Source organism: Oncorhynchus mykiss, chromosome 12 (assembly GCF_013265735.2).
Source record: "Oncorhynchus mykiss isolate Arlee chromosome 12, USDA_OmykA_1.1, whole genome shotgun sequence".
Lineage (NCBI taxonomy): Eukaryota > Metazoa > Chordata > Actinopteri > Salmoniformes > Salmonidae > Oncorhynchus > Oncorhynchus mykiss.
The window spans coordinates 76030984-76044824 of NC_048576.1; the positions used below are offsets into that span (position 1 = coordinate 76030984).

The following is a 13841-nucleotide window of genomic DNA, read 5'->3' on the forward strand; positions in this document are numbered from 1 at the left end:
ACAAACGCTGTTTGTAAATGACGTAAGTAGTGGAAACAAGATGGCGACGTCTAAATTCTGAATTAGTTTATCTAAATAGAAATCGGCCTCTGGGGCATTGTTGAGGTGTTACCTGTCCTCTGATAGTTTAATAAACTTAGAGCTAAGATAAAGTGACGTTATGCGTTGTTAACGCTTCAAAGATCTCTGGACATCTTGGTTCTTTCCTTCAGCAACCTCCGGTTAAAGCCGGGGAGGCGAAGTTCTGAATTTTATTATGGACAGTAACGTTAGTGGGGAGTACATCTCGACCATGGAAAATATGGATCCGACTTTGTCAGAACTAGGGGACGAATTTACACTGGGCGACATCGATGGTGAGTTACTATTTATGTCATAATTGATGAGAGAATATGGAATTATTTTGTGTGTTTGTCCACGAAAGTTTGTGTCCTATTTCTGCTTTCTGACAGTATTGTGTGTCGTCGTCGCGGTAAGGCCGGGAGTGGTGATTTGTATCATGTGTCAAGCAAGCCCGCTTGTTGATAGTCAATTGGTTACAATTACATATAGGTACTGTATTTAGACTAGCTAATTATGGTGCACATCACATTAAAGGAGTATATAAATAATGATATACTTTCTGTCTGTGTCAAATATTGGCAGTAGGACAGTGTCGTCAACCATGAAACTATTGTGGATGCCATAGGATTGGAACTTGTTCACCCTTTATTTTGGGGCGTTGCATAGGATACTTAGATACACTTAGCACTCCACAATTGTACATTTCTAAACAATAGTTTCCTTAAATGATTCTGCGTCACTGATTTAATATTGCAATCGCATTTTACATCAGTGAAGATTCAAGCATATTTTAAATGGGTGGTTGGCCTACAGAACAGTGGTCATGCAACAGTTTAGTGTGTGCGTGTGAATAAACAACTCCTCAAATGTAACTGAGTGTGACTCAACTGTGAGCTGTGTCATTCAATTACCTGTAGGCAAAAAGTTCCTTATACTTTCCCAATGGCTTTTTAGCCTAGTTTGACTTGTTTCCTATTTATCTATATTCTTCATTACATTTTGTTCTGAGATGTTTTTTTGTCATGCTTGTCTACCCCTCTCCTGGCTGTCATACCATTGAGGGTTTGTTCATCAATAATGGAGAAAAAATTGACTCACTGTCTACTGGCTCATCATTAATACCCCTTCTGTTTTTTGACTGGAAAACATGTCTGCTTCACCCTGCTCATTCATAGGCTCAGCACATTGACTCAGTATGGAGATAGCATCACCGTTCCCATCTTATCAAAACAGCAGTTTTACCCTTGGCACACTGTGAAAGGATGGAGCTTTGGACACAGAATTGACCAGCGTAGGTCACCAGATTCCAATTACTGAATGCTAAGTCACCGAAATGATGTGACGCTGTCATACAATATGGGATAAATGGGACCCATTGCAGTGCAGGAACTAAGAGAACCCGGGGACTATGCTATGTAATCCCTCTTTAGTGTTAAAAAGAGAAGTATGCAAAGAGTTATGACCCCTTGACTTGGGTATAACAAAATAATGTTAAAAGGAGAATGTTGTGTATGAGTCTAACTCAATTTAGTCTTAAATTATTTATGAAAAATGTACTCCTCCCCACAATAAAGATCTGGTAAGTTGAATTGGTCAGATGTTATACCTATGTAAAGGAAAACATATCGGTAAATTGGAAATGATTGGGTAGCAATTGAAACTTTTTAAAAAAAGGGTACCCAGATGTAGTCTAAAGCTCTTAAATAGTTTGATGGTGGGCGACTGTATAATCTTTTGTTTTCCTCTATAGGTTAGAAACTAATTTGTGTTTTAATGATACCTTTATATGAGATCTAGGCTATTTAAGTCTTGGAACTAAGGATCCCCTCAGAAGGTCTCTGCATAGCTGTATCTATCCTGCTGTTTGTGAAATATAGTGTGTCAAGGCTTGGAAAATAATTCAATAAGATGTTTGTTTCCAACATTAGGGCTGTTTTCCTAAATAAGTTAAATCCGCTATGTGTTTTGTTTCCTTGCCACAATACTAAGGAGTGATACTGGTATCATCCTGGCCCCACTATTCCCAATGCAATAGCTGCTCTGGTTACATAACCTATTTTCTCTGCTCTGAGCAGCCCTAGGAAAATGTCCCAGTTTTGACAGTTTTAGTTCTTTGTGTCACAATTGGCTTGGGGCTCTGTTTTGTTTTGCACCTCTGAAAGCAAAACCCCTGTGGAGCCTGTGCGCATGTGCATGTGAGTCTGTCTTTGGTGTGGTCGATGAAGCAGACAATTCTAATAAATGATTAATATTAGACTCTTATTATTTTTTTCCAAGCCTTTTTGAATGTGAGATGGACCCTATAAGCCATTTCTTCATCAATCGACCCATAATGTTATTATAGTAATGTTACTCTACAGTAATGTTATTATTTATTTAATAAACTTTTATTTATTCAGGGGAGGCCAATTTGAGGCCAGGGTCTCATTCCCAATGGTGCCCTGAAAACAAACTACTCACATGATAATTCAATGCTAGCATGCTAGTAGATACCCATAGACTTCAAGTCATTACTACCTCTAACTTCCTTCATACTGGACACAGAGACATGCAAATGGTATCCATGAGTTCATCTGACTCTGGGGAAGTAGGAAAGGGTCATCATTGCCAAAATCCCGAAGTATTCCTTTAACAGAAGTGAGATGTTGGAAGCTTGTGCAGAATAGCTTTGTAAACGAAAAGGAGAAATTAAGGGAATTACGGGAATTGAGGTCCAGCTGACCTTCTGATAAAGGATGCAGTGATATTAAACCTGTCACCTGTGATAAAGCGAAGCAGGCTATGGTACACTGCATCCAAGGGTTTTAGAGTTGTGGCTGCTGCGTTTTGATAAATGGTGTCCCCATAATCATAAATGCGATGCATTTATTGGCCTAGGTGTCTAGCCTTTCTTTATCGCAAGTGTGAGTTCAAGGTTGCAGCCCCTCATTGATAAAAGTGTGAATATTCTTTAACCCCGCATCTTCTAGCAGCGTTGTCTATACATAGGTCCCTACAGGACACTTTTTCCTCCTGTCACAGTGGAATCTATAAGACCATTCCAAAGTCCTTTGAAGCCCATGCTCTGGACATGCTTTCTGTATAATGTCTTTGACATTGTCATTAGAGAAGGGATTTTGGCAGTATTGCTAACAGCAGCCGTTTTAAACAGGACAAAAAGCTGTCATTTGAATAATGAGAAATGGCACCCTCTTCCCACTGATCACAGGCTTGTTATGCACCCCAGACAATGGTAAACCACATGAGAACATTTAGCCACCATGTGGTCTTATGATAAATCGACAAGTCTTAAACGCATCCTGCAGTAGAGGGCGTTCGAAACAGTTTCAACATGTAGGCTCTCATACTCTCATTTCTTGCAAGACCGGTTTGAAACTGCACGTTCAACTCCACAGCTCTTATCAGTACAGCTGTCCACGATCAAGACCTACTCCACCAGTAGCTGAAGTAATGTTCTTACCAGGGTGCTCTTTTACCTCGTTCTCATGGTCTCTCAGGGCATCTGTACTAGATTACCATGTTATTTTTCAGGGCTAGTCGTTGGAAGGCTTTCCTCAAAGCATTAGCTGGCGCTCTCTTCCTTGACTCAATGCCGGAACAGTAGCAGTGTATCAAACCAAGGCCACCACTCCATAAACCTCTTAATTCCTTCAGTGACCTTGCCCTGGCAGTAAATAGCATTGTCACTGTTGTAAATCTCTACTGAAGGTCACTGTGGATTCTCCTCTTTCCTGTGATCTCTTCACTCAAGGCCAATTTCTAATGCAGGTTAATAATCTGCAGTGCCTTCAGAAAGTATTCACACACCTTGACTATTTCCACTGTTTTATTACAGCCTGAATTTAAAATCGAGGACAAAACTGAAAAAATGTCAGATGAAACTCCAGTTCCTCACAATAAAATGACAGTTCTTAATAAAGATTGTTTTAAAAAACTCTATATGACATTAAAAATAATCATTTTGGGCAGTGCTAGGAACTCCAGCTCCAGCTCCTTAAGGCAGGCCTTTGAAGGCGTTGGAAAAGTCCCTAGTTGTGACAGGTTGTACGGCCCAGTACATCACTGGGGCCAAGCTTCCTGAAATCCAGGACCTATATACTAGGCGGTGTCAGATGAAGTACCAAAAAATTGTCAGAGACCCCAGTCACCCAAGTCATAGACTGTTCTCTCTGCTACCCCACAGCAAGCGGTACAGGAGCGTCAAGTCTAGGACCAAAAGGCTCCTTAACAGCTTCTACCCCCAAGCCATAAGACTGCTGAACAACTAATCAAATGGCCACCATATTATTTACATTGACCCCTCCCCCTATTTACACTGCTACTCACTGTTTATCTATGCATAGTCACTTTACAAATTACCTCTACTAATCTGTACCCCTGCACGTTTAACTTGGTATCCCCTGTATATCACCTCTTTATTGTTATGTGCATTTCTTGTGTTACTTTTCAATTTACTTTAGTTTATTTAGTAAATATTTGATTAACTCTGTATTTCTTGAACTGCGTTGTTGGTTAAGTTGTATTTGGCACTTGTGACAAATAAAATTTGATTTGACTGCAACAATGAAGCCCTACCTCACTAGAGGGCCATATTAACCAATGGATTATGTCTAAGCCAAAGTCAAATTTGTTGTCTAGTCAATTAATTGCCATTGCACATGATTTTATGTCTAAGAATAAAGTGCATTTTAGCTCACCCACAACCAGAGACTCATGAACCCCTTGAATTATTCTCTCTCCTCAGAGATGCTCCAGTTCGTCAGCAACCAGGTGGGGGACTTCCCCGACCTCTTTGAGGACCAGATGGCCTCTGCGGGCTCCCTACAGAACGGTGCTGGGGCCACCCCACGCCCACCCCCTCAAGCCCCACAGACACCCCAGACCACTACCACAGTTTACCAGAATAGCAACGTGACCCTCACCCCCACCCAAACACTGGCCCCCCAGTCCCTGCCCCTCACCCCACCACAGACCCCAGTCCAGACGTTCTCTTCAGGGCAGCATCATATCCGCGCCCCTCCCCTGCTCCAGCCCCGGCCCCAGATGCAGGCCATCCAGCCTCAGCCCCAGCAGCAACCCACCATCCAGGTCCACAGCCAGAGCATCCCCATGCAGGCGCATAGCTTCCCTGTGCACACCCTGGTCCAGACCCACAACCAGGCTCTGCCCATCCAGACCCAGGCCCAGACGGTGATGATCACATCCAGCGGTGGCCAGTCCCGCTTCATCCAGAACCCTGTCATCTGCCACCAGAGTCCCACTACAAGCTTCCAAGGTTAGAGCAACTTTTTTTTATTTTACTGAAAAGATTAGGTCACTGGGAAACGGTGGTTATTCATTAGAAATGCACTTAAAGATGTTTATCATGTGAAGATATTCAGTCCTACATGCTTTTCTATATGAATGGTGCTCTTTGATAATGTCTCCATACTGCATACCTCTCTTTTTTCCCACAGTCCTCCAACCGCAGATGCAGAGCATAATGACATCACCACAGGTTCAACCCATGACCATCCAGCACCAGAGACTACTGCAGACGGGCCAGACCATCCAGACTCTCTCCACCGCTCCTACAGTCCACACCATGCAACAGCAGGTTCAACAGGTACCCGTGAGTATCAAGCTTCATACTTTACCATGTTTGAGTCCCTGATCAAAACTAGCTGCATCCAATCTTTATAAAGTCTCTCTAAATACGTGCAGATCCTAGCATGTTGTAACCATAGACCTTGTGTTGTGTATGGCATCACTGGTTGTAACTGATCCAGTGTCCCTGCTCTCTCTCAGCTTCTGGTCCACCAGCCTCAGATTCTGAAGACCGAGAATCTGGTTCTGACCACCCTGAAACCTGATGGGACACAGGTTCTGTCCACCATGCAGAACCCTGGGATCACCACCTTGACCCATCCTATCCAGACACAGACTCTACAGGTACCGGTAGGTCTCTATACTATCTGTCTGCTTCGCTCTCTCCCTTTCTATTCTCTCTGCTCAGGGTCTAATGGGGACGGTCACGAAGACCCAGATTAATCCTGAACTTGTACTGAAAAGTACTTTAAATAGAGATGAGAAAAGAATTCCATTGAACATGCTTCTCTGCTCTGTCCCCCTCAGTATCTTAGCTGTTTCATATGTCACCACTGACTTTTACCTTAACTCTTCCCTCAGACTCTGATGGGCAGTAACATCCTGACCACTGTGCCTGTCATGATGGGGGGCGGAGACAAGCTGCCCATCAAACAGCTGTCGTCAGGCACCTCCCACTGTGTAGGTGGGAACAGGCAGGTGATGGACCACGGGATGGGAATGGTGATGGGTCCAGGGGGGGTGATGAAGGAGGGGGAGAGGAGAACCACCCACAACATCATCGAGAAGAGGTACCGCTCCTCCATCAATGACAAGATCCTGGAGCTGAGAGACCTGGTCATGGGCGGCGACGCTAAGGTCAGGAAAACCAAGTGATACAATAATCCAATATTGACTATCTTTGACCTTACAGGAACAGTGGGTTTAGTTTTATTTTGTGGTCCAAGTCTGATAGAAACTCAGAGGAGCATGCTAGAACAATTTGAATGTGAAACCTAATTAGGCTATATGCTAAACCACAGACTCTTGGTATTTCCTAGAGTACATGGAAGTCAGAGGAATGGACTTGTTCGTATAGGGCACTCTCACCAAATGTACACTGACGCATTGCTAATGTGTTTGTACGCAGATGCACAAGTCAGGAGTGCTGAGGAAAGCCATCGACTACATCAAATACCTGCAGCAGGTCAACCACAAACTACGGCAGGAGAACCTGGCCCTCAAGATGAACAGCAAGAACAGTAAGTCCCCCATTTATTACTAGTTAATCCATCACAACTTCAGTTCACGTAACACATTGGGCTCTCTCCCACTTCCTCTCTGTCAGAGTCAGTGGTGCTGTCTGACGATGTGGAGATGAAACCAGAGATGCTGATGATGTCACCTCCAGCCTCAGAGTCTGGATCAGGATCTCCTCGTGAGTTCTCTCCATACTGCATCGACTCCGAGCCTGGCAGTCCCTTACTGGACCATGAGCAGGTACTGTGATGATGATAGTCAAGAAACTGTAATGTTTTTGTTGTTGTGTGGAAATTGTTTGAATTGAATGTTGCAAAGGTTGAACACTTACATAGTAGTTGAACTATTCTCTCTCTCTCTCCTTCACTCAGGTGAAGAGTGAGCCTGGCTCACCCTCTTCTGTAGGAGTGATGGATCGCTCTCGTCTCCTCCTCTGCGCCCTCACCTTCTTCTGCCTCTCCCTCAACCCCCTGCCCTCTCTCCTGGGATCTGAGGCCCAGAGCAGCTCTAGCTTGACCTCTGCACACGGAGCCTCCAGGACACTGTTCTCATTACCCAGCCAGACCCAGAACTTTGGTCAGACCTTTAGGTTACTCTTACACTGACCATACAAGTCCTATTGCATGCATACATTCACGATAGGCTATTATAGTCAGTCAATATTTTTCTTAACAGTAGTAGTTCCCAGTAAGAGTTCCCGTTTGGGAGTTGTTTTGAGGATGTATTGGAGTATATGTATCTTATACTGACTCCTCCCTCTCTTTCCCACAGCGACCTGGCTTTGGTGCCTGTTGCCATGGTTGACGGTGTGGATTTTGAGCGGTGTTGGGGCAGTGTGGGGCTGTGTTAGGGTCCTCTACCTCTGGGAGCCTGTCACCCCCCTCCACTCGCCCAAATCAGTCTCCTTCTGGAGGCAGCGTAAACAAGCAGACCTACATCTCAACAGAGTGAGTTCACATCCCTTTATGTCTGTAGGATTTTCCCTACCTTATTGTTTTTCTCTGTACTTGTGTTTGAGGATCTCTTAAACTGGTGCCCTGATTGGGTAAAACCATCTCTTATCTATAGGTACATCAATGCCAAGTTCCATAAGTATTCATATAGATTTTCCCACCTCTCCACTCCTACAGGGTGACTATACAGCAGCCGTGGCCAGTTTGAAAACCTGCCTGTCAGTCTTGACCAGAGCCCTGCCCACCACCAGTTGGGACCTCCTCTTCTCCCTCTCCTGGAACCTAATTCGCTACTGTCTGCATCACCCCACCCCTCTGGGCTGGCTGGTTCGCCAGGTTGGTGGGAAGCACAAGGGGGAGGAGTCCAAGACCAGCTCCCGGGACGCAGCTCTGGTCTACCATAGGCTGAGCCAGCTGCAACTCACAGGTGACAACACTGAATAGTCTAGAACATTGAGCCTAGGTCAGTATCCTTTGTCATTGTAAACACGATAACATAACACAGTAGTACCCCATCCTCTGTCTGGAACTTCTCTCTCTCTCTCTCTCTCTGTGTAGGGAAGCTACCCCAGAGCAGTGGCCTGTGGGCTCTGTCTCTGTCTATGAGTGCCGTCAACCTCAGTGAGAGCGCCCAAAGCAAGATGGCCCCCACCCAGCAGGCCCATATCTATGTCACCGCGGCAACAGCTTTGCGCACTGTACTGGGCCACCACCTCTCCTGCCTGCCTGTGAGTGTCTCAGGGCATCTCTCCATCCTCCATTACTAATCCTCCACATCCCTCCATTACTGCTATGGTAATGATATCTCTGATACTATCCACACACTGTCATCTTTCCCTACATGTCTGTGTCCCAGGGTTACCTTTTGAGCTGTGCTGAGGGTGTGGCCAGCCAATCAGACTCCAAGCCCATCCCTGACTGTTTGCACTGGCTCTTCACCCCATTGGGCAGGCAGTTCTTTCTCAGCTGTGATTGGTCTGTGAAGTCTGAGAGCAGAGAGGGCGTGTACACTTCCCAGAGAGACCCAGGTATGAACAATAAAGTTGACGGAAGAGCTAATAGTGTATACAGAAATGCCCTCATGCAATTGGGCCTTTTAATTATCTTTCCCTCCTTCTTTCTCTCTCTTCCTTTAGCTGACCCCATCGCCCAGCTGCATCGTTGTTTCTGTGAGAAGCTGCTGGAGAGAGCTGTGCACTCCCTCATCCAGCCCCACACTGACACGGAGGCAGACAAGCCCAAGAACGACTCGGGGTAAGGCCAGGGTCCTCACGGTGCCCAGTCACTCTTCTGTTTACCTATGCAAATTGTTTACTTTACTTTGTTTTCTTTTCTCTCTCTCTCAGGGAGTTCTCCAGTGCCTTGGAGTTTCTCCAGCTATTGAACAGCTGCACAGAGGAGTCCTCCTCACCTCCCTTCCCAGCCCCACCTAATCACACCACCATGCCAGGTACTGGAATGCACACGTTAGTGTGAACCACACCATGTTCTGTGTGGGACTGATTTCTTTACAGATTTATCTCATCTTTGTTTCCTACGAGATGATCTGAGGCTGTGAATGTGTATAGATTTTATTCTTCTCATATGTATCTTGAACACTAAAGAAACTCTTTATGATTAACATAATTGACTAATTCCATATAACGTGAAAATTTTTTGCTTGACCTCTCGATGCCACAGTTGAAGTCTAATGTTGTCATGTAATCTCTGCTTAGTGGCAGACCCAGTGAGTCGCTGGTGGGCATTGGTCCTAAAGGCTGCTGCCCATTGGCTGCAAGGAGATGATGTCGCTGTGAGGTCGCTGCTGGCAGAGGCAGAGCGCATGCCCAGAGCTCTCCATACCCTCGAGTCAGTATACTTTGTGTGTTTTATTAATCGTATGTACGAGATACACCTGGTATACAGTCGTGGCCAAAAGTTTTGAGAATGACACAAATCTTAATTTTTACAAAGTCTGCTGCCTCAGTTTGTATGATGGCAATTTACATATACTCCAGAATGTTATAAAGAGTGATCAGATGAATTGCAATTCAGAGCTTGCTCAGGAATGTCAGCAGGCAGGTGTGAGTGCATCTGCACCCACGGTGAGGCGAAGACTTTTGGAGGATGGCCTGGTGTCAAGAAGGGCAGCAAAGAAGCCACTTCTCTCCAGGAGAAACATCAGGGACAGACTGATATTCTGCAAAAGGTACAGGGATTGGACTGCTGAGGACTGGGGTAAAGTCATTTTATCTGATGAATCCCTTTCTGATTGTTTGGGGCGTCTGGAAAAAAGCTTGTCCGGAGAAGACAAGGTGAGCACTACCATCAGTCCTGTGTCATGCCAACAGTAAAGCATCCTGAGACCATTCATGTGTGGGGTTGCTTCTCAGCCAAGGGAGTGGGCTCACTCACAATTTTGCCTAAGAACACAGCCATGAATAAAGAATGGTACCAACACATTCTCCGAGAGCAAATTCTCCCAACCATCCAGGAACAGTTTGGTGACGAACAATGTATTTTCCAGCATGGTGGAGCACCTTGCCATAAGGCAAAAGTGATAACTAAGTGGCTCGGGGAACAAAACATCAATATTTTGGGTCCATGGCCAGGAAACTCCCCAGACCTTAATCCCATTGAGAACTTGTGGTCCATCCTCAAGAGGCGGGTGGACAAACAAAAACCCACAAATTCTGGCAAACTCCAAGCATTGATTATGCAAGAATGGGCTGCCATCAGTCAGGATGTGGCCCAGAAGTTAATTGACAGCATGCCAGGACGGATTGCAGAGTTCTTGAAAAAGAAGGGTCAACACTGCAAATATTGAATCTTTGCATCAACTTCACGTGACTGTCAATAAAAGCCTTTGACACTTATGAAATGCTTGTAATTATACTTCAGAATTCCATAGTAACATCAAAACAAAAAATATCTAAAGACACTGAAGCAGCAAACTTTGTGGAAATGAATGTGTCATTCTCAAAACTTTTGGCCACGACTGTACACCGTCCAAAGAAATTGTTACTGGCAGGTTCCTTCTGGACAATAAAACAACAATAAGAAATAATAAAAGATAAGAATAGGAATATAAAGTAAATGGCTCAGTAGAATAGAATAAACATTTTAGCATAAGTATAATACAGGAAGGTACAATTTAGTGTCCAATATTTATACATGTTTGGGGAAGGGGGGATTCAGGGACAAGTGTTTAAATTATGCAGTATTTAGTCATCTTAATAAGAGTCTGGTAACATCAGTTGTGCTAAGGTGTGGAGTATAAGAGCAGGTGGTCTCTGAGCCCGTTGGTATCAGACCTCATGCTCTGATACCGTCTGCCTGACAGTAACGTAGTGAACAGCTCGTGGCTGGAGTATGTGGGGTCCTTGATGATGTTGCGGGTCTTCTTCATGCACCGTTTTCAGTAGATGTCTTGGAAGTGTGGGAGCATGGTCCCAGTGGCGTGTATGTAAAGGACATTAGAAGCATTGCCATAATCCTATGTTGTTTTCCCTGTCATCCTGCAGTCATCCGTTGCCCAAGGCTGTGCTGCTGCTGTGTAAGGCGGTGCAGATGAGCCTGTCTCCTCTGAAGGGAGAGGGGGCGGTGGCCTGTCTGTCTCACTGCGACAGGGCCAGCAGCTACCTGCGCACCAGCATCTCTGTTCCCCTGTCCACCCAGTCTGGCAACTGGCTCAACAAGGTACTCTCCCAAAATGTGGGTGTATGGGATGCAAGTGAAAATATGCACTCTCTGTGATTTCTATTTGAACCAACCCTAACCTTTGTGTATATACATGCAGTAAAGGTTGTAATGGAGTTTGGTTGATTCACAGTGTTCATTGGTCATATTACACATACACACCATGAACAAACATATACTGCACACGGTGACCGTTGCATGGGTTCTCGTTTGACTCACAAAAGCACAGGTACAAGCGGACTCTAGCTAGGTATAGTGGTAGTGCGTTGGTGGTAAGGGGTGGCTGTGGTGCATTGTAGTTGCATTGCATGATCCTGCAGCCCAGTGCAATGTGTCTGCAGTGCAGTACAGAGGCCTCCCAAATCTGCAGGCACCTGCAACATACCATATCCAGGTCGAGACACTGCTTACGGTGCATGTACTGTCCCATATGCCTCTTAGTTTCTCATTGTGTAGTCATTTATTACGTAGTTCAACAGTTTATTTATATTTTTTATTTCTGCCTTACTGTTGTCTTTCCTATAACAAGGGGGTGGAGCTCCTGGTCTGTGACCTCTTGCTGACCCTCAGGACCAGCCTATGGCAAAGAGGAAGCAGCAGCAATGGGGAGCCAGGCCCCGCCTCTAGCTCCCAATTGGCGGGATTCCAGCGGGACCTGAGTTCGTTGCGAAGGCTGGGCCAATGCTACAGACAGGCACAACACAAGGTAACTAGGGCTTCAGACCTGCTGGATTATTCATGGATTATTCATGGCTATCTGTGGTGTAATGATGTATGTTCCCTCTCTTGTCCTCTCCCAGGTGTTCCTACATGAGACCACAGTGAGGCTGATGGCTGGAGCCAGTCCCACCCGTACACACCAGCTACTGGAGCACAGCCTCCGACGCAGGACCAACACCCCTGGATACACCACGGGTAAGGACACCCACACTTCAATTATTATCATGAATGATACCATTTGAAGTTGATATCAAATGTTATTTGATGTCAAATTAAAACAAATGTAGTGCTTTCCAACTGTACTGACCTACTCTCTTTACTTTTTCCTCCTCCCCTCTTCTCCTCCTCCGCCCTGCAGCTGAGGGTGACTGTGTTCTGGGTGAGCGTGAAAGGGCTCATGCCATCCTGCTGGCATGCCGCCACCTACCCTTACCCCTGCTGACACCACCAGGGCACCGCGCCCGCCTGCTGGCCGAGGCCAAGCGCACCCTTGAGCGTGTGGGCGACCGCCGCTCCCTACAGGACTGCCAGCAGATCCTGCTCCGCCTCAGCGGGGGCACCACCATCGCGGCCTCCTGATGATTCTCCCTCAGACAGATCTCAAATCAGTTAGACCCACACATATTAACCCTGACTTGTGATCTACTCACTCAGAGTCCCGATCAGTGGTCAGTGATGAGTTATTCTCCACCACATATTAGAAATTAGCCCACTCATACAGATCCCAGAACAGTCACCTAGCCCTATAGACATAGCACTGATAAATTACTAGTCAGCCATTTCCACATAGCATCTAATAGTCAACAACGCGAACAGTCGTATCTCATGGACATATCACTATACAGGAGAGATACCAAAAGGGACCTTCAATCTTCACACTGCCAACCTGAACATTGACTACGGTTAACATTCTGGCAGTGTCATATTTAATGTCACACAGGCCTAACAAACACACCCCCATATCCTCACAGAAGGAGAATGTATATAATGCAGCCCATACACTGGACCACTGCACATGGTTTCTCACATGCTCACTGGTATAATGCTAACACTGTAATGTTGCTAACACTGCTTAGCGTAGAGAGAATCTGCTTATAGGCCCCAAAGGGATAAAGGGTCAAAATGGCTGCCATTGGGTCTCATCCACATACAATTCAGTCTCTCTCTTTGGTTGGCTAATTAGCCAACAGCTATTTTGAGTTTTGCCCCGCGATGAATGGACCTTCATCCACAAGAGGTTGTGCTCGTTGTGTCTTAAGCTTTTTTACAGAGCTGTAATGTCACAGGTAGATGACGGGCTGCACATGCACTGGCATTCCACAAGTTCTAGATGCTAAATGCTAAAATGTCATGTACGTCCAAGCTTCACAATGATACATTTAAAATGTATGTATTTTTGACAGCCCAATACAATAGTTCAACGCAAGGAGACCGACTGTGGCTTCAGTGCATTCTAGCTATGATAGTCACCCTCTAGCATCTACTGTAAAATTCAAAATAACTTGCTTCTCACAGTACAGTGCAGAGTAGTATCTATTTATGTCTACCTCATTGACTGTACAATGCCAGTGTACTCAAGCGCAATATACTGTAGTACCACAC

At 45.4% G+C, this 13841-nt stretch overlaps 1 protein-coding gene across 3 annotated transcripts; it reads left to right on the plus strand.

Annotated features, from left to right (window-relative positions):
• The first annotated feature begins 5 nt into the window (after window positions 1-5).
• Window positions 6-13279, plus strand: LOC110538342 (sterol regulatory element-binding protein 2). 3 transcript variants are annotated; one of them, XM_021625095.2, is made up of 19 exons: window positions 6-356; window positions 4808-5338; window positions 5520-5674; window positions 5851-6000; window positions 6232-6507; window positions 6779-6890; window positions 6977-7128; window positions 7260-7464; window positions 7660-7835; window positions 8019-8268; window positions 8400-8569; window positions 8698-8869; window positions 8978-9095; window positions 9188-9291; window positions 9557-9689; window positions 11345-11519; window positions 12049-12225; window positions 12320-12434; window positions 12598-13279. In XM_021625095.2, the coding sequence occupies exons 1-19, from the start codon at window positions 257-259 to the stop codon at window positions 12816-12818; spliced, it is 3492 nt and encodes a 1163-aa protein (XP_021480770.2). In that variant the 5' UTR covers window positions 6-256; the 3' UTR covers window positions 12819-13279. The 3 variants fall into 3 exon arrangements, with proteins under 3 accessions (XP_021480770.2, XP_021480773.2, XP_021480772.2); XM_021625098.2 differs by having other exon boundaries at window positions 5851-5994; XM_021625097.2 differs by having other exon boundaries at window positions 5520-5668.
• The last annotated feature ends 562 nt before the right edge of the window (window positions 13280-13841 follow it).

Coding starts and splice junctions, on each gene's coding strand:
- LOC110538342 (XM_021625095.2), top strand. CDS start 257: ATGGACAGTAACGTTAGTGGGGAGTACATCTCGACCATGGAAAATATG. Junction 9,292..9,556: donor TAATCACACCACCATGCCAG/GTACTGGAATGC, acceptor ATCTCTGCTTAG/TGGCAGACCCAGTGAGTCGC. Junction 12,435..12,597: donor CACCCCTGGATACACCACGG/GTAAGGACACCC, acceptor TCCGCCCTGCAG/CTGAGGGTGACTGTGTTCTG.